The sequence below is a fragment of the Ictidomys tridecemlineatus genome, chromosome 4 (genome assembly GCF_052094955.1).
Source record: "Ictidomys tridecemlineatus isolate mIctTri1 chromosome 4, mIctTri1.hap1, whole genome shotgun sequence".
Taxonomy (NCBI): Eukaryota; Metazoa; Chordata; class Mammalia; order Rodentia; family Sciuridae; genus Ictidomys; species Ictidomys tridecemlineatus.
In genome coordinates this window covers 91,908,478-91,933,803 of record NC_135480.1, presented here as the reverse complement: position 1 = coordinate 91,933,803, position 25,326 = coordinate 91,908,478, and the positions used below count along the sequence as shown (strand labels likewise).

At 38.0% G+C, this 25,326-nt stretch overlaps 1 protein-coding gene across 3 annotated transcripts in view; it reads left to right on the top strand.

The window, feature by feature from the left end:
* The window catches only part of Slc35f2 (solute carrier family 35 member F2), a 60,131-nt gene extending 47,176 nt beyond the window's left edge, over window positions 1-12,955 (top strand). For all 3 annotated transcript variants that reach the window (XM_078046947.1, XM_078046948.1, XM_078046949.1), the window contains 5 exons: window positions 828-987; window positions 1,733-1,889; window positions 2,852-2,904; window positions 4,198-4,352; window positions 11,573-12,955. In XM_078046947.1, coding sequence (XP_077903073.1) covers window positions 828-987; window positions 1,733-1,889; window positions 2,852-2,904; window positions 4,198-4,352; window positions 11,573-11,761 — 714 coding nt within the window. In that variant the 3' untranslated portion in view covers window positions 11,762-12,955. The remainder of the gene's footprint in view (window positions 1-827; window positions 988-1,732; window positions 1,890-2,851; window positions 2,905-4,197; window positions 4,353-11,572) is intronic.
* Window positions 12,956-25,326: the final 12,371 nt, after the last annotated feature.

Below are 25,326 nucleotides of genomic sequence, written 5' to 3'. Positions count from 1 at the left end.
GCAAAATTAAGAACTAAGTGCCATCTTTATTTTTCTTTTATTTTGCAAATAGTTTTGGATTTGTTATAATTTTGACACCCTTAATGTCCCTGTCTTTGAGATGGGCAATATCAGGGTACAAGTGTTTTCTGGACCTAGGATTAACAGGTGATGGAGGAGCATGTGATGAAAACAAGCAAGAGTTTGAACAAACCATTGTCTCATGTCATGGGGTCACATACTCATCAGGGAGAGGGTTCTACTTGCTCTTTCAATGTGACCTTTACTTCTTTGTAGCACATTCCCCTCTTGCAGTTACTTATCTGGTTTTGTGATTATTTATTCCATATCTGTTACCCTTGTATAACTCCTGAGGACAGGCCTTGTATCTATCTTGTTCACCTCTGTATTCCCACCTCCTCTTACAGTGTCTTGCACATGTCAAGTGCTTAATAAATATTTGTTGACTGAGTAAAGAGATGAATGCAGGAAGGAAAGTTTGCCTTCTGGATTTTAGGATAAACATAAGTGGGAGTGTAGAGGTAAATTGCATATGCCCCTGAACAGAATTTTTGGGTTCAGCAACCAGCCATCCCACTTTGGACAATATGGTTTTGGGCAACTCTTTTCTTCTCTCTGTGCTTTTGTTTTCTCATGTATAAAATGTGATTATAATTCCAAGCTCACAGGGTTGTTGTAAGGATTTTTAAATGAGTTAGTCCAGGTAAAGCACTTAGCATACAGGACTGGCAATAATAAATGCCCAAGAAATACTGCTTCCTATTATTATTAGCCATTTTTTAGCTTATGAGAGACTTTTGAAGCTGTTTATTTTTCTTTCCTTGAAGCTTTTGGATTGCTTTGGGATTCCTGTGTTGATGGCTCTCTCGTGGTTTGTTCTTCGTGCAAGATACAGAGTGATCCACTTCATTGCTGTGTTTGTCTGTCTGTTGGGGGTAGGAACCATGGTTGGTGCAGACATCTTAGCTGGGAGGGACGACAACTCAGGTAAGAACTTGTGTGTTATTTCTTTGTGGTTCAGTCACAGAAAAGTTTTGCTCATGTTAGCACTTTTAGTTTTGCAAAGATGCAGTCAAAGGCAGTAAACATGTCCTGGTTAACTATCTTTTACATTTTATTATCAGCTGTACTTGTTTCTGGTGTTTTGTAACTGTTTCCACAAAACAATCTTCCTGTTCCTACTGGCCCACAGTCATTCCCTGCTCTTTTTTTTTTTTCTTCTCAGTAAATAGTTTCTGGTTTTGTCTCATGAGAGAGTTGTTTCTTTGTATATTTGCAATCATCTTCTTTTGGTATGAACATTTAGATTAGTTACTGAAAAATCTATTGTAGAGTCTTCTTGTTTTTCTGTTTTTATCAAAAATGAGACTTGGTGTTCACTGGTGACATCTAAAGTCACTGTAGATGACTTTGGTGAAATTTAGACTTTGTGTCAGATTTAGACAAGAGCGTTTCCATGCTTCCTGCCCTGTGGTTTTTAATATATCCCCTTCCACAAATTCCATGAATTTGTCAAGTTATAGAATCACTTTCTGAGGCCTCATATTATGGAATATATTATTTTCCAGTTATTGAGGAGTAAAAATATGAAAACTTTGCCATATAGTGAGAATTGTATGAACTTCTAGAAACCAGGGTTAAATAAAAATCTTACTTATATGAACAGGAATCAGGTAAACCCCTAGTTCACTTATTGACAATATATTCCTCTTTGTGTCTTGCCTGCCTGTAGGGAGTGACGTGCTGATTGGTGACCTCTTGGTCCTGCTTGGAGCTTCCCTCTATGCCATTTCTAATGTGTGTGAAGAATACATTGTGAAGAAGCTGAGCAGACAGGAATTTTTAGGAATGGTGGGCTTATTTGGAACAATTATCAGTGGCATACAGTTGTAAGTGTCTAAGATTTTTCTTAAGAACGAACTAAGCAAATATATCAGAGGTTGCTTTCTAACTACTAATATTCATAAGTTCGGTTAAGCCCAAATTCACTTCTGAAATAGAAAGCTGATAAAGATTTGTTAGAGGATTGTTAAACATCAATATTATTATGTTTTATTTTCTTATGCATGTGGGATTCCATAGGATTCCTGACTACAATGTTGTGGAGGCCTTGCCAGTAAGAACTTTTTCTTTTAAAATTATTTTTGAAAAAATGTTAACATATTAACTTTCTAATCTTGTTCAAGGGAAAGGAGTATGCCATGTTTTCCTTCTATAGCTGATTGCTGTTGAAGAACACTTGCAAAGGAGTCTCACATATCATTTTTTTTTTTGGTGGTGGTGGGGTACCAGGAATTGAACCCAGGGGTGCTTAACCACTGAGCCACATCCCCAGCTCTTTTTAATATTTTTATTTAGAGACAGGGCCTCACTGAGTTGCTTAGGGCCTTGCTAAGTTGCTGAGGCTGGCTTTGAACTCGCAATCCTCCTGCCTCAGGCTTTTGAGCAGCTGTGATTACAGGTGTGTGCCAATGTACCTGGCTAAGTCTGACATATCTTTATGGACTCCTTTGGTTTTATTTTTTGTCATTTTTATTGAAGATAATTATTTCCTAAGAAAAATTCAAAAGTCAACATACTTTTGCTGAAGTATAGCAACTAAACTACTTATGAAATAGTAAAAATTAGGGCTGGGGATGTGGCTCAAGTGGTAGCGCACTCGCCTGGCATGCGTGCGGCCCGAGTTCGATCCTCAGCACCACATACAAACAAAGATGTTGTGTCCGCCGAAAACAAAAAAAAAATAAATATTAAAAAAAAATTCTCTCTCATCTCTCTCTCCCTTTAAAAAAGAAAGAAATAGTAAAAATTAATATGTGGCTCTCTCTGCAACCTCTTGTTTTTATCTTAGATTGATTGTGGAATATAAGGATATTGCCAGTATTCACTGGGACTGGAAAATTGGTATGTAAATAAATAATAATTTTGTTATCCGTGTTCTATCCCCAACTGACAAAAGGCACACCAAAAAACAAATGCTTCATTTTAATAATATTTATATGTCTTTATAAAATCACACTGATGATAGAGATTTACATTGAGTTTTCTCTGAGAATTGGTAGATGAACCCTTATAAAATTAATTTTTAATTTTTAACTCCAGGAATAGCTTTAAAAAAAAACAAACTATGAATTCTAAACAAGACTGATGACTGAACTTCGTCACACTAGCTTTCAATTAGATCTGTATTTAGGTTCTCCAACGTGTGAAAGTTGCCATCTGCTTGTTGTAATTTGTGAAGCATTAACTGGAAGCATCAAAGGTTGTGTAATCACTCACTACCTCTGGTTGCTCCTCTCATCTGACATTGCTAGGTGTCTGCACAAAAATAAAACTGAAGAAAATGTTAAGAGAGTGAAGAAAGATTTGAGCCGTATTTTTTTTTTTATTGGTTGTTCAAAACATTACAAAGTTGAGCCGTATTTAATGATGGGTGAAAAGAAGTTAAACAGTACATAAATGTCACTGAAGATTATGTACCATGCTTGAATAACTTGATTCAATTAAATAACAGAGAGAAAGAGAAAGAGAGAGAAAGAGAGAGAAAATGAATATATGTATATATTTGCACTGAGCATAGCACAAGGTTAAAGAAGTAGATACAAAGCGGAAACATTGCTATTGTGATCAGCATCCACTTGACTAGCACTGTCCCAAAGAGGATAGTTATATTGTGCCGTCTTGGAGCATTTAATTTAATGTGATGTACAAAATACAAAGATCTCTCATATCTGTCTTGGATGTTCTAAAAATACTTTATTCTGAATCCAGTTACACAAACCATACCCTAGTGACCAAACAAATAAAAGGAACAAAAGATAATGAGTGATTTCTCTTGACACATGACATTGAGTCTGTTTTTATTGACCTTTTATCACAGAATCATTTGCCCAGGGAGGATAGATAGGATAGCAGAGGGTGATAAGAGCTGTTAACTCAGTCACACTATAAGCAAGATATTATGGTCTTCATCATCCAATACTCTATTAGATTTTTAAGGTTTGTCATCTACATCACAGCTTGTATTTTGTTATTATTTTCCAGAGAACTTTGTAGTCGCATTTGCAGTACTACTATTAGGAGAAGCTTTGTAGATAGTGTGTTAAAGGATCAGGGAGTTTTATATGGCAGCCAAGCTTAAGTGACTTTGTCTTGTGATTTCTCCCCCATAATATTAGATATTCCATTTTTCCACAGCCCTGCTGTTTGTGGCATTTGCTCTCTGTATGTTTTGCCTATACAGCTTCATGCCATTGGTGATTAAAGTCACTAGTGCCACCTCTGTCAACTTGGGCATCCTGACAGCTGATCTCTACAGCCTTTTCTTTGGACTCTTTCTGTTTGGTTATAAGGTAAGAAAATAGATCATGTTCAAATAAGAACACTTACCTGGTGGAAAAGAAGTTTCTTTAAGCAGGTTTCTTTAAACTCTCTATCCAAAAATAAAACCTCATCCTCTTGACAAGGATTTCACTGGACAAGCCTAACTCCTTTTGTTTCCAAATTAGAAAATCGGTCCAAATAAGAATCGCCCTTCTGGAGTTATTCTAAAGGGCGAAATGCATTGCATTTTGTTTTTGATTTAGCCAAGAACACTAGGTTTTGGAAATGCTAATATGTGTTGCCAGGTGATAACCAAACAATCCGAGAGAGATGCTATTGACCTTGCAAACTAGACTGAGCACTTGGGGCTTTTCTCTTCACTCTTTGCCCAGATATAAAGTCTGCAACATCTGATGGAAAGGAAGGAGGAAAAGGTACATTATCACGAGTGTGTGATTGCAATGGGTTCCTCTTTGGCAGTAATCTTGTATCATAAGGGACCTGAAAGGTAGTTCAGTCCAGAGGTTTTTCAGATTTTTTTCTGTCTCCAGAGCATCACAGCACACCATAAGCATAACCCACTCCCATCATTAATATTAGTTTCTGCTAAATGCACTAATGATCAAGGGGAATAGGGTGGGAGGAAATAAATCAGCGTCCTCAGGGGAAGCAAGAGAATGAATATGTAATTTGAAAAAATTGTATCCTCAGTCTGGATCACCCTCTCTCGAGAATTACTGATTATATTATTTATTTTAGAGATGGGAAACAAAGGCCCAGGGAAGTTATATGTAGTTAAGTTGGTTAGCCTTAGTGAGCAAGGCTTTACCACTGGTTAGTGGTGAAGTCATGACCAAATCTTAAGTTGTCATCCTCTTCTTTCTCTTCTAGCAATCCAATTTTCTTTTCACTGAACTTCCTACCCCCGCCATTTTCATTTATAAAATGAGAATGTCAAGTTAATGAATTCATCATGTTGTCTCATACATCAGAGAGAACCAAATAAGTAAATATTTTTTTGACTTCACAGCCTATTTGAGAACTCTTAGGGCAGCATTTTCCATACTTTTTGATCTCAGGACACTTTGAAATGCTTAAAAATTGAGAGTTCAAGTCACTATTCCCTATTATTTATCATATTGGAAATTAAAGCTGAGAAATTTAAAAATATTCATTTATTAACACATTGAGAAAATAATAAACTCATATAGTACATAATAGCATAAATGATATTTTTATGAAAAATTATGTTGTCTAAGATTTTTTAAAAATGAAATTGATTTACATTTTTTAAAGATTAGTATATCTTATTTTTTAGTTGTAGATGGACATAATACCTTTATTTTATTTTTCATTTTTATGTATTTTTTATTCTAATTTGTTATATATGACAGCAGAATGCATTGCAATTTATATTACACAAATAGAGCACAATTTTTCATATCTCTGGTTGTATACAAAGTATACTCACACCATTCATGTCTTCATATGTGTAATTAAGATAATGATGTACATCTCATTCCACCATCTTTTTTACCCCCATGACCCCTCCCTTTCTCTCCCATCTTTTTGCCGTATCTAGAATTTGTCTAATCATCCCATGCTCCCCCTCCCAACCCCACTATGAATCAGCCTCCTTATATCAAAAAAAAATTTCTGCATTTGTTTTTTTGGGGGTTGGCTTACTTCACTTAGCATTGTATTCTCCAACTCCATCCTTTATCTGATTTTATTCTCTTATTGCTGAGTAATTCCATTGTGAATATATACCACATTTTCTTTATCCATTCATCTACTGAAGGACATCTAAATTGGTTCCACAATTTAGCTATTGTGAATTGTGCTGCTATAGACATTGATGTGGCTATGTCCCTGTACTATGCTGTTTTTAAGTCCTATGGATATAGACCAAGAAGTGAGACAGCTGGGTCAAATGCTGGTTCCACTCCCAGTTTTCCAAGGAATCTCTATACTGCTTTCCATATTGGCTGCACCAATTTGCAGTCCCATCAGCAATGTATGAGTGTGCCTTTCTCCCCACATCCTCACGAACACTTATTGTTGTTTATATTCTTAATAGCTGCCATTCTTACTGGAGTTGAAATCTTAGATTAGTTTTGATTTGCATTTCTCTAATTGCTAGAGATGTTGAACATTTTTTCATATATTTGTTGATTAATTGTATATCCTCTTCTGAGAGGTGTCTGTTTAGTTCCTTGGCCCGTTTATTGATTGGTGCTGAGGATTGAACCCAGTGCCTCACATAGGCTAGGCAAGCGCTCTACCACTGAGCTACAACCCAGCCCTGATTTACTTTTCAAAGAATCTGTTTAATGTTCAGCTTAGTAGAAAACTGTTGGAATCTTGCATCTGCTTCTTCATTCAGCCTTGTGATTACATGTCATGTAGCCTCTGGAACATTCCTCTGTGCACTTGTAAGACAGTGGAAGTGAAAAGGGCAGATATTATCTTAGTATCATTGTGAAAATAGTTTTGAATTTACAGATTCCCCTCAAGGGGTTCCCTCAAAGGTCTTTGGGTCACACTTTGAGAACTGCTCTCTTAGAAGCTTTCCCCCCACATCATACCCACAATAGAAGCTGGTTGACCTGCTTGCTCTCTTTCTCCATAATCGTGGAGCAGATAGTTACCATGTTGGCAGTTACCTGATAATTTTAATTTCAGTAAGGGATAGCAGCTATATTTCTTTGTTCTAGTAAACTTTGTATCCACATAGTAATCCTTTATGCTGATGTATGCTCTTTCCTAGGAACCAGCCATGAACTCACATTCTTATCTGAACTGTTGATACATGAAGCTCACTGGGTTCTCAGAAATTGTTGCTTATGAACTGTAAACCTTTGTCTTGCAAAGCGATGGAGGACAGAAACCAGATTTTATCTTTGCAGACTTGGTTAAGATATTACTGAATTAAGACAGAAGGAGTATTTATAGTTTATTGGAAGCATCACAAAAAAGTAACAAATGTCAAAGTGAATCTGAGAAGTGGTCCTGACAGGCCCATCCCCCCCACCCCCAATTGTCAAGGGCTACAAAATACTTCTTAAGATAACTGAGCTGCTCCTTGGTTCTGTGGTTGCATTTCTCATGACTGCCACTAGGGGATGGCAGCGTTTCCATACTTTCTTTCCAGGCCCATGATAGCTTCTGTACCCAAACAAAGCATTTGGGGGCAAAAGTAAAATTTATGACCTGTCTCACGAGTGCTGTTTAATTTTTTTTAACCAAACATATTGATTTATCTCTAGTAGCTTAACTTTTACTCTCCTATCATAAGTAAAATATTGTCCAAAAAGGAGCAAAGGTTAAAGAAATAACTTCTAGGACTGGGGTTGTGGCTCAGTGGTAGAGCGCTTGCCTAGCATGTGTGAGGCACTGGGTTTGAGCCTCAGCACCACATTAAAAAAATAAATAAATTTATTGTGTTCATCTACAACTAAAAAAAGAAAGAAAGAACTTCTAAGTGGAAGTTCCCTTGTCATTATCATAAACTCTTTATCTTAACAAATATGTCATTTAATAAACTCTTAATAATAAGTAATTAAGATTAGACCTTAAATATTTGCTCTTCAATCTCCCTTGAAAAAGCCCCCTTTTGTGTCATTTTTGGGGCACATGACTTTAAAGTATTATTCTTAGAATGGGAACTTGCAGTCTATATATTCCTCTCCAGTTCTTTTGTTTTATGGTCCTTTGTCCCTGCTGGTCTAGTTGCTAACTCCTAACTCAGATTAGATTTTATTGTTTTTTGTCCAAAGGCCATTTCAAGACTTACAGAGCAAAGAGCAGGACTGCAGTGATTTTCAGACTAAATTGTAGAGGTAGAAAAAAGTTCAGGGAGTAATGAAAACACCTAGCATTTTAGACAGTTTTTAAAGGAAGCCCAGTATACCACCAATTTAAAAAATTGTATAGCCAAAATAACTTTGATTCTTTTGAAGAAGACAATTGAAAAGAGGTTTAAAAGTTTTACACTTGTCTGTGTCAGATCTTAAACACTCTGTTCCTCTGGAATCGACCTTAAGTAAATACCTGTTGAATAAAGTGGCTACCAGAAACTTCCTGTATAGATCTAGACTCAAAGGGTAGAATTGTATAAAGGAAAAAGGGTTTAGGAGACTTACCACACTCCCTCAGTCTCTATTCTAATAAAGGTGCCTCCATTTCATCACCCTTCTTCCTAAGAGTGATATACAGTGTTTTTCTTTAGAACATTTGAAAACCACCAAACCAAATTGGGTATGTTTTGAACAAACTATATAGCTTTCCCCAGAGGTACCTCTGAACACTTTACAGGGGAGTGTGATTGCTTTTTATAATACTGACTTTAAAAGTTTAATGAGCTGGGTGCAGAGATGCATGCCAGGTTCGTGGGAGGGTGAGTCAGGAGGATTTTTTCGAGTCTGTGAGTTCAAGACCAGCCTAGGCAACATTGTGGGACTCTACCTTAAAAAAAAATTAGGATATTCTAAATAGCTTTAACTTCCCCTAATAGTCTCTGAATCAATGTTCCCCCTACAAGCATCCGTTAGACACCAGCTGTGTGTTGATACCGTGCTAAATGCTAGATATAAGAATTAAAGCCAGTGGTAAGAAGGTAACTTTACTGCTCAGCTTGATGTTGTCACTGGCTCTGAAACATCCTTGAATCTGGTGAAGGCTGTCGGGCCTTGGGAGGAGAGCTGTGGCCTTTCTGTTCTTTATGAAGATTAATATTAAGAGGAAATAAGCACCTTTGAAAATTAGCATGTCAAACCCAATGGTGTTCCATAGAAGGTCACTTATTTCACAAACCTACCTTTAGGGATGTGTCTTGCTTTCCTTTTCATCTCTTTCTGTAATCTTTCTCTTTCCTTTTCCTTGCCCATTCTGTTTTCTTACTGCTCTTTTTGTAATCCCCTTACTGAAACCCTTTTTTAATGGACATAATGTAAAACCTAAGTGAATTCAATACATCTACTGACCTGAATAACATAACATGCCCTTCTACCCCCATTCTTCATTTTAAAATCAGTTTAACAGGACCATTCATGAACTGAATTTACTTCTATCAAGAAAAAAAAATCCTAGGCATTTAATTACGCATTACTTATGCTACATAGTTTCCATAATTAAAAAAAATCTATTTTTTGGTACAGGGATTGAACTCAAGGGCACTCGAACACTGAGCCACATTCCGAGCCCTATTTTGTATTTTACTTAGAGACAGGATCTTTCTGAGTTGCTTAGAGCCTCGATAAATTGCTGAGACTGGCTTTGAACTCGTGATCCTCTTGCCTCAGCTTCCTGACCCACTGGGATTGCAGGCATGTGCCACCTCGCCTGCATGTAGTTTCCATAATTTTTACTTCACCATTCTTGATTAGACTTCAGTAATTTTCTTTCTGTGCTTTATTTGTCATGCTAATATAAAAGCAAATACAGTGTGTTCCAAAATCTTCAGGGAGTACCTGAAACTGAATGGCACTGAACCCCATATCTATCTATCTATCGATAAAGTTTATAAATTAGGCACAGTAACCCTAATGATGACTACTGACAACAATAATAAACTGTAATAAGAGTTATGTAAATGTGTCTTATTGTACTCTTCTTATCCTTGTTGCCTTGGGTAATAGACACCAAGGAAGGTGAAATCATGGATAAGAGGGAACCACTTATATTGATTTTATTAATTTATTTAATACTTGAATTTTTGTATGGATCTTCAGTTCATATAAGAGAACATTTACAAGGTACCTAATATAACTTGTTTAAATTTTGGGAGGTATGTCAGATGTCATTTTTGGAATATATACCCAATGAATTAGCTTTCTGTCTATATTGCATTTTGCCCTGGGTAGATGTTTTTATTCCTAAAAAGGATCATTTGAAGAAGTCACCAAAACTGCTCTGCATTCTTATAGTGTGTCTGTCAGAGTGGGCTCCAGTTCTGTTGGTCCTTCTGGGAGCAGAGAGGGTAGCCAGTGTCTCCTGCAGGTTCATTCTTGTGGCTGTCGTCACCCCACTCTCCTCTTTGGGCTTCAGACTCTTTTGAAAAATGGTGTCTTAGTCACTTTCTAGCTCTAAAAATCTGAATCTGTGTAGTCAGTCCATCATAAATTTTACTATGTAATAATTTCCTACAGAAACAGGATAATTCATTCTAGTATAACAAAATGAAATTTATTGAAATAGCAAGATGTTTTATCCTTGTGACCAAAATACCTGACAAGAACAATTTATAGGAGAAAAATTTATTTTGGGATTATGGTTTCAGATGTTCTGTCCATGGTTGGCTGGCTCCAGACTGGAAGGGGGAGCGGAGCGAGAGAGAGGGGAAAGAGGGAGGGAGAGAATACAAATGTGCACACATGAGCAAGAAAGAGCCCAAGATATAGTCCAAAGCCACACCCCCAGTAGCCTACTTCCTCTAACCATACCCCACTGCCTACAGTTGCCACCCAGTAGTCCATTCAAATTGTTATTCCATCAAATGGATTAATCCACTGATGAGGTTACAGCTCTGATAATCTAATCATTTCACCTCTGAACATTCCTGCACTGGGGCTGGGGATGTGGCTCTAGCGGTAGCACGCTCGCCTGGCATGCATGCAGCCCGGGTTCGATCCTCAGCACCACATACCAACAAAGATGTTGTGTCCGCCAAAAGCTAAAAAATGAATATTAAAAAAATTCTCTCTCTCTCTCTCTCTCTCTCTCTCTGTCTCTCTATCTCTAAAAAAAAAAAAAATTCCTGCATTGACTAACACATGAGCTTTATGGAGGACACGAAAGATCCAAATTATGATACACAGATTGAGAAGTTATTGAGTAGATATGACATCTGTGCATCCATATTTTGTCTTAGGTTCTGTGTCCTTCTGTTTTATAACAATATGGTAAACTGTGTCTAGGATCTGAAATGGGCTCTCTCATGGTATTCATCATCATGGCCTTTTATTTCCTCCACTTTGTTGGATTGGTTTCAGGGTGAGGTACATCTAAATTATCACAAAGCAAGGCAAGGTTCCATTTCCCTAAAGATGCAAGGCTGTAGTTGGATGATGTGCCAGGTGTTTCGATAGCCTGTGCATTCACCAGTATACATGGGAGGGTCTGGGGCATTTAGCTTCTTCTTACAGAACTTTCAGAAATAGGTAAAGAGAAGGTAACCTTCAAAGGACTATAGACAAAAGGTGTGTATATGCGGGAGCGCTTTGCATTGTTTGTTCTTTTCTTCTCCCAGTTTTCAGGACTCTACATTCTGTCCTTTACTGTCATCATGGTGGGGTTTATCCTGTACTGCTCCACCCCAACGCGCACAGCAGAGCCAGCGGAGAGCAATGTGCCCCCAGTCACCAGCATTGGAATTGACAACCTTGGACTGAAGCTTGAGGAGAGTGGTCTCCCAGAGACCCAATCTGCGTTCTTGTAGCTGGAGAGGATGGCACACACCTGTGCAGCAAAGGAGAAAGCAGAACCCACGGACTGCTGAGAGACACTTGGGGGAATGAACCCTCTATAGCATGGATTGCACTCAGTGGTTAGATTTTAGAAAGGAACACTGAACAATGTATCAAAAATAGATATACCAAAATAGAGCAGAACCCAAGACTAGGACCTGTTTCTTCTGTGTGATAAGGACCAAAACCTTTGGGTGAGAGGGAGACAAGGTGTGGGCCCTGCTGCGGGTATCTCAGAGGTACATGTGAGAGAGCAGAATGGGGGAATACCCAGGAGGGAACCAGCCTTGGGCAGGGTCTGAAAGCAGGCTGTCCAGCCTGGACAAAGTGCTCAGGAGTAGGGATGGTCCAGGGCGGTTCTGGAACAGGTTTCCTCTGTTGGAAACTTTGGGGTTTTGTCCTGCTGAGGCAGTAATCCACAGGCCTTGTGGCCTTTGGGCACAGATGAGTCCTGGCCACTGACTGTATATGGTGGGAAAATGGCTGGGGCAGCATTTGAGAGGTTCTGAGATAAAAGAATGAATAATATGGAAGCATGAAACTGGAATGTAGTAGCCTAGAACCCTCTCGATTGTATGCTCTCTCTCTTTTTAAATATTTCTCCTCCATCATTCCCAGGTCCTCACTGGTCACATTTGTTCCTTCATTCCAGGTCCCAGAGCAGACTGTGATCTTAAAGTCTGTGACGGTGAACATCCCTTCTACATTTTCAGCTTCACGCCATATGCCAAGATTTCTCAAACCTGAGCAAATATGTGGATACCATCCTTTAACAAAAATTCTCATGAATCCCAGAAATATTCCCTATTGATCTCATTTTATTGTTACAGCAAATTATCACAGCAAGGAGAAAACTTTATTTGTATAACTGGTAAAGAAAATAGATTATCATCAAAATGAAAACATAAAATGAATGATTTTTCAGAGAATAGTATGCCCCAGAGCCTAGGAAGCCTCCATTAGTTGATAGAGGACTCTACTTCCTACCAAAATGTTTGTAATGCCATGAGATTTTTATGATTCTTTTTCAATGTAAAGTGTTAACATGCAGCATCAGTATAATATCAACCACCAAAATGACACTTTCAGAAAACTTTGAAAAAAATTTTTTTTATAAAAGTATAATACAACAATTGGGGCTAAATAAAGATTTTGAATTCACAAAATATAGTTATTGTGTGTTTTCTTAGGTTCACTGAATCCCCTGGTGGACATTAAATGACTTCATATATTTAAGATCTTTTATCTCCAATTTTTTAGAATCATGTCTCCTGTGAGGTGAGGCAGACATACCTATTTGGGGGCTACTGTGGGATTGAGGGAAATTGATACTGAGCTTACAGGTCATTTGGAGGAATCTGAATGGCCACAATGGGATTTTTACTTTTTTGAATAAATATACTTTCATTCTCTGAAACCTATTAAAACTGCCTTCCCAAACTCTTCCCTCTCTCCCTTCCCCCTTTCTTTCTTTGTACAGGGGTTTGAGTCCAGGGTTTCATGCATGCCATGCTAATGCTCTGTACTGAGTTATATCCCCAGACCTGCCTGTCCCCTTTAAAACATTTTTTTTTTTTAAGACAGGCTCTTGCTAAGTTGCCCAGACTGGTCTTGTACTTTTGATCCTCTTGGCTTAGTATCCTGAGTAGCTGGAATTATAGGTTCACACCACCATGCTAGATTTTTATGACAAAGTACTCATTGAGCAGGTTACAGTGGTGCATGCCTGTAATCTCAGTTATTCAGGAGGCTGATCCAGGAATATCTCAGATTTGAGAATAGCCTTGGCAACCTGGCTAGACTTTGTCTCAAAATTTAAAAATTTAAAAAAGAGCTGGGGACATAGCTCAGTGGTAAAGCATGCCTGGGTGGTTCAATTACCAGCACTATAAATTACAAACAAACAAATAAATAAATATTTAAATATGTGGTGATTCCTTTGAAAATCAAGAGCATATGCAGGCTTTTGAAACACCACATTCTTAAGCTGAGAGTCTTCTCTAAATTCTTTTTGCCTATTAGAACAATATTGATTTTTCAATAATTTAATAGATATTCATGGCATTAAAAAAGACCCCTATGAATGAGAGAGTTGCTAGAATGTTCCCGAGTATTGTATAGATGTGATAAATTGGGCAACTGGACTGTGGTAGCACTATAAGAAGAGAGGACTTTGCCTATGCCATGTTCACTATTTGTATTTTGAAATTGGGTTTTCTTTGGTAACAGTTAACAGTTCTAACCTGATGGTAGCAGCATCTCATCCAATTGATATGTATCAGTGGCCTTTCCAGCAGGTAGCGCTTTAACAATTGTAACAATCCAGAAATTGTGATATAAATAACAGTGTCATTTTATAGCACCACCATGCTGTCCTGTTAGCGTATTTGATTTTTTTTTCAATTTGTAGATGGAAATGATACCTTTTATTTATTTATTTATTTATTTTTATGTGGTGCTAAGGATCGAACCAGTGCCTCACATATGCTAGGTAAGTGCTCTACCACTGAGCTACAACCCCAGACCCCAAGTGTATTTTTTTTCCTGCATCTTTTTTTTTTCCACATCTATTTTCTTTTAAAAAAGGTATAATGAATTTCCTCAGCAGAGATTGCTGTTGCTTAACAGTTGAAGAACTGGGGGTTCAGAAGAGTTGAAACACCTTTAGCAGCTCACACAGATTTGGGGGGCTAAGTAGAAACAGGATGCAGATTTAAAATTTTTCAGTTTAGCCAGAATCTGGTTCCTGCTCAGTATATTCTCAGGGATCACGGTTCTTGTGGGACTGCTGAGTCGGTGAATGCAAATGCTACTCTTTTGAGAGCTGTTGGGAAGATTTTTGTGGAAAAACTAGCTTGGTCATGTTTTCCCTGCAACTCTGGAGCCTTCCCTTTAAAGAGAACTGTCTACTCTTGTCTTCACAAGGTGTTTTGCATGCCTAGTCACGATTCTCGTTTCTATCATAATTATGGTGATGTGCCATTTCATCCTCATTGAATCACTTAGTATCTGGACATATCCTCAGCCCTCAAAAGATATCAATAAATCAGGGAAATTCAGCAGATAGCCACTTAGCTGATTAAAAGGAAAGAGATTTATGAGCAAATTAGGTAATGCTGAACATGCAATTCTCCAGTAGTCATATAAAGGGTGTTTTGGAAACTCTGACGCTATATAAAAGATATATCAGGGGAATGAAACCTCTTCAAAACAGCAGAATGTAACCTGCCCTTCCATGTGTGAACCTGTAGAATTTAATGCCCCAAGGTTTTTTCTCCCCATGCTCAACAATTTTCACTATGTACTTTATTCCTTGATTTAAATAATGCCCTCTTCTAATAACCTTGGTCTGAAATGCAGACACTTTTGGAGAGATTGAAGATTGAAGGAGGGTGGGTAGACCTGATACTGATATAAAAAGGTAGACCTTTTGAACAATCATTGTCACTGACCATAAACAAGCATTTAGATGTTTCCAGGCACTGGTCACTCAATCTGCTATTGCCACTCACTGCCTGCTCACTGAGGAGGCCAGAGTTTATACACAAGGTATGACACAGACAGCTTGCAATGCTAGTAGCTACAGTTTCCTTGTGAATGCCACCTTTTCTGTGCTTTTCCGCATTTGCCTGATTATTTTACATTCTTTCAGATTCATAATCTGACTTTGGCCTGTGATCCTCTGTAGATCCTACTAGTTCAGTGCATCCACCTTTAGAGATCACACACACACACACACACACACACACACACACACACACACCCCATCACTAAAACAAACCTCACCAAGATCTACTTTCTTAAGAATTGCTATTCTCAATAAGATGGATAGTAGCAGTTTCAGGGACTCTGCCCCTGCCTCTGGCAACATCCAAAGGCCTTTCTGAAGAACTTCATTTCCCCTCTGTTAGCTTGATTGTATTGGGTACCCATACTTGGACACAGTTGGTGTTCAGCAGTTTTTTGTTCTCTGTTATCAATCTGGAGGATCACATAGGCCATGAAAGGGCCAAGGTTGGTCCCCTGATTTGCTAACTAGAGTGGGAGACATGCCAGCGCAGGCAGATTTGGCTCAGCAGAGAGGCTAATTTGGCTGGTGAGCCCAGTGCACTATCCTGGGTACTCTTGGTTATGATGTAGTAACATGGCTGAAGTCCATATCTCCTTGTGGGGGGCAGAGCGGGAGGACTCCAGGCTAGACCAGCAAACGCTGTTGGGGAGATCTATCTGTGGATAACCAGGCATTCTCTTAACAGCGTGGAATTTAGCGACCACGTGCCAGTCTCTTAGGGAGAAGGCTAGCTAGAGCATAGGAGGGTGCTTAAATAAGTCCCCAAGGTGGGATAACTGGCATGGGGAAAGAAACTGAGGAAGGTGAGACTCCTGGACACCTGGGGTGAAGATGAACTCAAGAAAGGTAACTGCGGGCGTTAAAGACAGACTGAACTCAGTCTGCTATTGGTTTAGTAATAGGCCTGTGTCCTTAGAATGTTCTAAAACTTCCTAATATGGAAATTCCTGAAGCTGACTATCCCACCATTGCCTCAAGCCCAGGAAATCAAATTGAAGAATGTTGTGATTTCTATTCCCTTCTCGTCTTCTGTCATCTCCTCTCACCTTTGAGCATCCACTTCTGAATTCCATATTGCATTAGTTGCACTGTTCTAGTGTTGCTCAGATGTAAATCTTTGAAACTATATTAGATTTTTTCTCACTCATTACATCCAACAGGCACCAACAGGCTATTCTTTGATGATAACTCTTACAACTGTCTTTCTTGTTATTTTCAGTTCTTTCATTAGCTCAAATTCTCATTACTTTTTTTCATACTCATCCTATAGCCTTCTGTATTAATCACTGTTCTCTAAAGAAACAGAACCAATAGGGCATATAGATAGAGATACAGAGAAAGATTTTAATGAGTTTTTATTTATTTCTCATGTTTCACTGTTTATCTTTTAGAAAACATAAATGTCAGATAACATACAAAATCTTATGTAACTGCATGTTTTGTTTCACAATACAATTTCAAATTTATTAATCATTTTTTGTTTCTAATAATTTTAATTTTTCCTAATTTCTATTCTATGGATTACTGATTTTACTGATTATTGATTCTACCTCTATACTACTCTCAGACATTTTCTTTCTGGATTTCGCATGTGTACACACATTTGTTTGTGGGCATGTGGATGTGATTGCATACATTAGATAAAGTATCAGAATGAATGCTTTGAGGAACCCTAACCTTCAGGAACTCTCTCAGAGATGACTGCCTATGAAGCAGACTACTATGACCCTTCCTTCCTTTATGAACTTAACTGTGTCTTCCCAATATTCATATCTTGAAGACCTTACAAACAATGTGAAGAAATTTGGAGATAAAGTTTGCAAGGAGGTCATTAAAGTTAAATGAGATCATAAGGTTGGGGCCCTAATCCAAATTGACTGGTATATTCTCATAAGAAGGCGAGAGATACCAGGGATGCACACAGAAAGCAGAAAGACAGTGTAAGGACAAAAGCAAATGGTGGTTGTCTGGAAGCCAAGGAGAGAGGCCTTAGGAAAAGCTAAACTTGCTAACATTTTTATCTTGGATTTCTAACTTCATAAATGTGAGAAATAAATTTTATTCATTTATACCATCCTGTCTGTGGTGTTTTATTATGGTAACCCTAGCAAACTTATATGTCCCACACATACATTTCCCACAGTCACTAGAATGGTCTACATTATGGATTATCACACAAAACAGAAACTAAAAAATGGCTTCAGGTAGCCCAAATACTAAAACAGAAAAGAGAGGGGAAAAAAAGAAAAAACTGGACTCCCGTTTTGGTCAGATTTTCATTGCTGTGACCAAAAGATCCAAAAGGAACAACATAGAGGAGGGAAAGCTTATTTGGAGCTTATGCTTCCATTGGCCTCAGTCCATAGATGGCCAACGTCATAGCTCTGGGCCTAAGGTGAGGCAGAACATCATGGCAGAAGGGCATGGTAGAGGAAAGCAGCGATGACAGGGCAGCCAGGTAGCTAAGAGAGCTCTGGTTACAGGGACAAAATGTAACTCCAAAAGTACACCCGCAGTGAACTACATTCTCCAACCACACTCTACCTGCCTATAGTTACCACCCAGTTCATCCATATCCTTGGGCTAATCCACTGATTAGGTCATACCTCTCATAATCCAATAATTTCATCTCTAAAAATTCTTGCATTATCTCACACATGAGCTCTTGGGATTACACCTCTTATCTAAACCCTAACATTCTACCCCTGGCCTCCAAAAGCGTATGCCCATTTCACCATGTAAAATACATTTAGTCTATTTCCAGGAGTCCCCATAGTCTTAACAATTCCAGCATTGTCCCAAAGTCCAAGTCCAAAATCTCATCTGAGACTAAAGACAAACTCTTAGCTGTAACAGTAAGAATCAAAAAGCAAGTTACACATTCCAATATATAGTAGCAGAGTAAACATTTCCTTTCCACCAGGGAGAAACAGGAGCACAGAAAGAGGGGATGAAACCAAAGCAAGATTGAAATCCGGCTGGACAAACAAGTCCTGTAGCTCCGCTTCCAGTATCTAGGGCATATGGCATTATGATGTTCTCTCCAAAAGCCTTGTGTAGCTCCACCCCTGTGGCCTTGCCTATTGCAGCCCACAGGGCCTCTCTCTTGACTTGTTTCTGCTCCATTCCTGCAGGTTTCCTCAGAAGATGCCCTGTATTGCTGTCATCTCTTAATCTTGGGACTTTCTACTATAGTTTTGGCATCCTTCTCACTTCTTTATGCATCGCCATCTCAGGGGGCACCCCACAGGGACTCTAACCCTGCTACATTTTGCCTGACCTCCCAGGCCTTCCTTTGAAATCTTGATGGAAGCCTCCACAACTCCTTACCTCCACTATCTTGCATTCCTGGAGAACAAGCACTATGTGGTTAATGCCAAGTTCTGCCTCCATTTAAGGGTAACCAACCTTCCTGGGAACATGGCTCCAGCAGCCTCTGAGTACCTGGGCAGCTGAGCCTGGTGAAAATAACTTCTTAGATACCTCTGCAAACAGGGCACCCTAGTGGTCTCTTCTCAAAGGAATTTTGACTTTAACATCCTTGAACCTGAGATGGATATGGTTTTGCCAATTCATGAATTTCCCTCAAGCCATCTTTTTAAATTGTTTCTGGGTAAAGTACTTAGCATTCCTTTAGTGGGTGTAATCTCTTTAACCACTACACCTTCCCTGGCCATAGTTTTACTTACACTTTTCAAGCTGAATTGCCAAATTTTAAAATCTTTCTGCTCTGCTTTCTGCTCCTGATTATTACAGTAAACATGGCTAAAGTCTTCCAGCAATATCCATGTCACTGCTTGAATGCTATGCTGCCTAGAAATTTCTTCCACCAGATAATTATTCCATCTTCTTTAAATTCAGCCTAATGGAAAGTCTCAGCACATGGGGAAAATGTAGACAAATTCTTTACCACAACATAACATGAATTGGCCCCTAATCTAATTTCCAGTAGAGTCCTCCTCCTCTGAGATGTCATGAGCCCAGTGTTTACTGTCCACAGTTCTATTGGCCATTCTGGTCTTCTGAGTTCTCACCCCATTTCATCCAAGATTTCATCCATTAAGCTCTGCTTAAAACATTCTAAAGGTTTTCAAACTTGCATCTCTAAACTTTTTCAAATTCCTCCCCCCTGCAAACCAGCTCCAAATGCTTCTGAATCACATGGTCAGGCTAGTCACAGCAATGTCTCCACTTCTTGGCATCAATTTCTGTTTTAGTCAGCTTTTTTTGGTCACCGTGACAAAAAGATCTGAGAACAATGTAGAGGAGGGAGCACTTATTTGGGGTCATCCATAGATGACTGATCTATAGCTCTGAGCTCAACATGATGCAGAATATCATGGCAGAGGAAAGCAACCAGGAAGCAGAGTAGAAAGATTTATTAAGTGGGGTTGATTCCTGTGACTGTAGAGGCCAAGAAGTGCCACAAAATGCCATCTGCAAGCTGGAGGTCCAAGAAAACCAGTGGTGTAGTTTTAATTCAAGCTCCAAAACTTAAGAACCAGGGGTGCCAATGGTGTAGGTCCCAGTCCAAGTCTGAAGACCTGAGAACTGGGGGGTTGATGTCCAGGAACAGGATAGATGACTCAAACAAGAAGAGGGAATTTAACCTTCTTCTGTCTTTGTGCTCTAATTGGGTTTTCAAGAGTTTGGTTGATGCCCATCCACATTTGTGAGGGAAATCTGCTTTCCTTTGTCTACTGATTCAAAAGCTAATCTCTTCCAGAAACTCTTTCATTGACACACCCAGAAATGTTTTACCAGCTATTTGGGCATCTTTTAGCTGTCAAATTGACACAAAATTAATTATTATATCTTCTAATATATTGAGTTTTTGTCTACAGTTTCTTTCCCTACACATTCCTATAATTCTTCAACCTTATGTATTCCTGCTAGAGGAAATTTTCTAAAGCATGCTCAATTGACCCAGAAACCTTCAATGGTCCTAATTACTCATAGAATAAAATCTGAACCTAACTGATTCTGTTCTTACCTTCCAATCTTATATCTTGTTACTGCTTTCTCACATAAATTCAATCAATAAGCCTCCTTCCTGGTCTATGCTCACATGCTTACTGCATTCTGTCTTCATATACTTTATAGACAATTCTTCTTACACATGATTTCTTCTTCCAATTCATCTTTGTATATCTAATGTGTACTTCATTTTCCAAGCTTCAGCTCCAGTCCTCTTCCCCCTTCCTAGATGATGGAGTCCACAAGCTTGTCTCCCTCCTTAGGGTGTCAATATTGCTTACCCTCTTGTAGCACTCAGCTGATACACATGGATCATTTTCTACCAGAATCATACTGCATTCCTTTAAATGTGAATAAGAGTTGAATAGGCAAGTCAAAACAATACATTTTCATGTTATAAAGGAAAAGGAGGTTTATTTCAAGCTAGCCAAGAAATTTAGACTATCCAACTATAGCTCACATTTTATTTATTTTAATTTTTTAATTAGAGCTTTATAGTAACACATCGTGGCTGGGTTCATCTCAACAAAATCATACAAACATGGAAATTGATTTCAGTTCATGATCCCCCCCTTTTCCCTCCTGCCCTCCCTCTCCTCTCCGTATTCTTCTTCATCTACTACACTAGACTTCCAGTCACTCATCTGTTATTATATATTTGATTGGTTCTTTTTGTTGTCCTGTCCTTCCCACCCGTCTTTCCTTTATTTTACTTTAGCTTCTGCAAATGAGAGAAAACATTTGACCTTTGAGTTTCTAAGTTTGGCTTATTTCACTTAGCATGATTTTCTCCCCTTCTGTCCATACTGGCAGAGACCACAATTTCATTTTTTATGACTGAGTAAATATATACCATAATTGTAAATTATGAACTTCCTTGTAAATATATACCATAATTTCTTAACCCATTCATTTATTGACAGGGTTAATAAATGGGTTAATAATTTGGGTTGATTCCACAATTTAGCTACTGTGAATTGTGCTGCTATAAATGAAGTGGCTTTCTCACTGTAGTATGCTAATTTTAGATCTTTGGGGAAAATATCAAGGTGTGGGATAGCTGGGTCAATATGATGGTTCCATCCCTAGTTTTTGGAGTAATCTCCAAATCTCTGCTTTCCAGAGTGGTTGTACTAGTCTTCAGTCCCACCAACAATGTACAAATGTACCTTTCCCCCCTCAACCTCAAAGAATTTATTGTTGTTTGTATTCTTGATCATTGCCGTTCCAACTGGAGTGAGATGAAATATTAGTGTAGTTTTGATTTGCATTTCCCTGATTACTAGAGATGTTAAACATTTTTTTCACATATTTTTTTGGCTATTCGTGTTCTTTTTTTGAGAAGTTTCCATTCAGTTCTTTTGCTCATTTATTGATTATCTGGTTTTTTTTTTTTTGGTGTTAAGTTTTTTTAAGCTCTTTGTATATTCTATATATTAATCCCCTATTGGAGGAGTAGCTGCCCAAGATTTCATGGCATTCTGTAGGCTCTCTCTTCATATTCTTGATTATTTCCTTTGTTGTGCAGGAGCTTTTTGGTTTGATGGCATCCCACTTACTGATTCATAGTTTTATTTCTTGCGCTTTGGGGGTCTCGTCAAGGAAGTCAGTGCCAGCGCCTACATAATGGAGTGTTGACCCTATGTTTTCCTCTAGCAGTTATAAGTTTTCTGGTCTAATTCCTAAGTCTTTGATCCATTTTGATTTGAGTTTTGTGTAGGATGAGAATAGGGGTCTACTTACAACTCACAGTTTAGACACATACTTAGGTTCTGCATGTTCAGCGTTTTGTGAGTATTTTATGCTCAATCTTTATTGCTTCCTTCCTCCTCATTTGAAAATCCAGTGAGGTTATGGATACACCACTTTCATTATTTCCACATTTTGGAAATGTACACATTTGTCAGTTTTGTTCTATTATATTACATTTATAAGAATTACACTACTATATGGAACTAATATTATCATTCCTTTTTATAAAATAAGATGGGCAAGATGAGGTAAAATAGCCAAACAGTTACATAAATGCCAATTGCTCAGTGGAAATAAATTGTTGATTGGCGGCAGCATCATTCATTAACTCATTGAAAAATAAGCTTATTGAGCAACTGAGGGCCTTCAAAAGTTGGTTTGGGGTCTTTATATAGTATGGGATATTTGGGATTCTATGAACATGTTGAATTTGAGGTCTTGCATTGCTAATTTACTTAACAGTTTATGTTAATATATTATCTTCTTAATGAAATGATAAGATCCTTATGGACAGAAATTATGCCTTGCTTTAGAGCGAATGTTTGTGTCTCTGTGAAATTCATATGTTAAAGCCTAATCCCTAAAGTAATGGTATTTGGAGGTGGGCTTTTGAGAGGTGATTATGGAATGAGGGCAGAGTCACTAGTGTCCTTATAAAAGAGCACCAGAAAGCTCCCTTCTACTTCTGCATGTGAGCATACAGTGAAAAGATGGCCATCTACACACTGGACAGGAGGCCTCATCAGACAATCAGTAGCCACCTAGCTTCCAGAACTGTGAAAAATAAATTTCTGTGGTTTATAAACCTCCCAGGTTTATAAACCACTTGATATTTTTGTTATAACAGCCTGAGCAGAGCAAAACATGCCTTATTTTAGTTTGTGGTATACTAAAAATCTTAATGCAGTGAGAAAGGTTAGAAACGCTCTTTTTAATATTCAGCATAACCAAACATCAACTCTTAAAAATAACAGAGACTGGTCAGGGGCTGTAGCTCAGTGGGAGAGTGCTTGCCTGCATTTGTTAGGCACTGAGTTCAATCCTTAGCACCACATAAAAATCAGTAAATAAAATAAAGGTGTTCATCTACAACTAAAAATGTTAAAAAATAACAGATATTCAGGCATTTGTTGGTTAATTATGTTTTTTCCATTTTCTATCAGACTCTAAACTTGTGAAATGCCATTTTAAGTTTGGGTCAGTAGTAATAATTCTCTGATGTAAGAGCTAGAGGGTAATTTATTATTTAGGACATTGTCCAATGTTGTGGCTGATGTGGATCCCATTAATTGGATTATTAATTATTAGTTTTATTAGTTGCATTAGTGTCTCGCTGGAAGTATTCTTAAAATCCTTTAAGATGGGACTGAATGAAGAATTTTGGAAGATACTTGATGAGGAAATGCTACTCTGGTTTGGAAAAAGTAAAGTCTAGGTCAGTAGACTTAATTTCCTACAATTAGACCTTGTTATTGAAAAATGACAAGCATATCAAATAGAAGGGAAATTTTGGTCATCACAGTGTTAATATGTATATTGGTGAAAATGACTACATTTGGAAGCCAGAATATGCATATTTGAATTAATGATTAACATTTTACAGACTCTCCAGATGACTGCTTGGGGAAAAGGACCTTGTTCTATTATTAAAAATCTAGATGATATCAGCTGATTTTTTACTACTTTCCCTTTTGTATCTCTTATTGATCTAGAAGTAGTATGTGAATGGAAGGGTACTAAGTTTTTAGAAACATGTCATCTGACTTAAACTTTATAACATCTTAAGCATGTTGTATTTATATCACAATTTTACAATTAGGAAACTGAGGTTTTTAATCAGTGAGAAAGGACTAGGTTATGCTGCTGTAACAAACAATGCCAAATATTGTATTGCCTTAAAACAGCAAAGATTTAATTTTTGACCAGACTACAGTTCCGTTTTGAGTGTGCCTCAAGTTGTCCTCACTCTGGGACCCAGGCCAATGGGACCACATGGCAGAGGGACAGAGGGAAATTGAAAATTCTTCCTTGCCTCTTAATTACTACCCTGAAACAACATATATCACTTTCTATTATATTTCACTGGCCAAAGCAAATTAGATGGCCATATCTAAATTCAAAGGCACATACAAATGCAATTCTGCAATGTGCTGGGATGGGAAGAAACTTGGGTTATTTATGTGTATCCCTAAGACTGTAAAAAGACTTAAGGAAGTTAAACAAACATCAAATTTAGATTCTCCTTTATCTAAGTCCAGGGTCTACATTTTTAGGTTCCATGATATAGTGCCATGGTATAATAACAATTCTTGTGTTATCTATCATTGTTGAAGAGTAAAATCAATAATATGGGCAGAAAATTATGAATAAATTTCAAGGTATTGTTTTTAAATTAAAATATCATTATTATTTTGTTATTATTTAGATACATAGAGATCTGATTATAACCAACATAATTGTGAGCTTTAAACATTAACATCTCCTTGCACTTAATTAGTGATAACCAAATGCAACCATTTGAGAGTTGACTTGGTAGCGTGTAAGCCTGACAGAGAGTGTTCTTAGTTCCTGGGGATCTGAAAGTAAATTCTGAGCTTTAGATTTTGGCTGTTTTCCAGACACAGATAAGTCTGCTACCCAGGGAGCTATTGGAAAAGCCAGCCAGAATAACTAATGTGCTGCTATACTCAACCCTGTGAGAGTTAGACTTCTTCATCTAAAACTTAAACAAACAAACAAACAAAAAACAACCTTGGTGAATTGGAGTTCACAAATAGGTTGGTGTCTGCTCGGCTGACCAAAGGTTTCTTCTGGCCTACCAGCCTTTAGAGTACAAAGCAGCGCCACACAGTGATTGTGAGTGGAAGTGGGTGCAATCCTGGCTCGCCTTTTGCTTAGTGAGCCTTGAGAAAGTGATGTGATTTACACTTTTTGGTCCTCAAAGTTCAACATAGTTCTCCACAGTTTCACAGAGGATGTTATTCCTTTTTTGTGTGAGGCCAGTGTTTATTCAGATCTGCACAAATTGATGTGGTTCTTTGATGGAGAGTGAGCGATCCAAGCCTGTTGAAGTTTGGCCAGGGATATTGCAGCATTTAATATTTAGCATTTTATTTTATATATAATTATCTCTTAAGTGTCATCTGGACTCAGATACTTAAGTAGGACTTGTTTAATGCCTGCTGACCAGAACTACCAACATATTTTCTTTAGCACTCAAGCAGTGTAAAAAGGTTC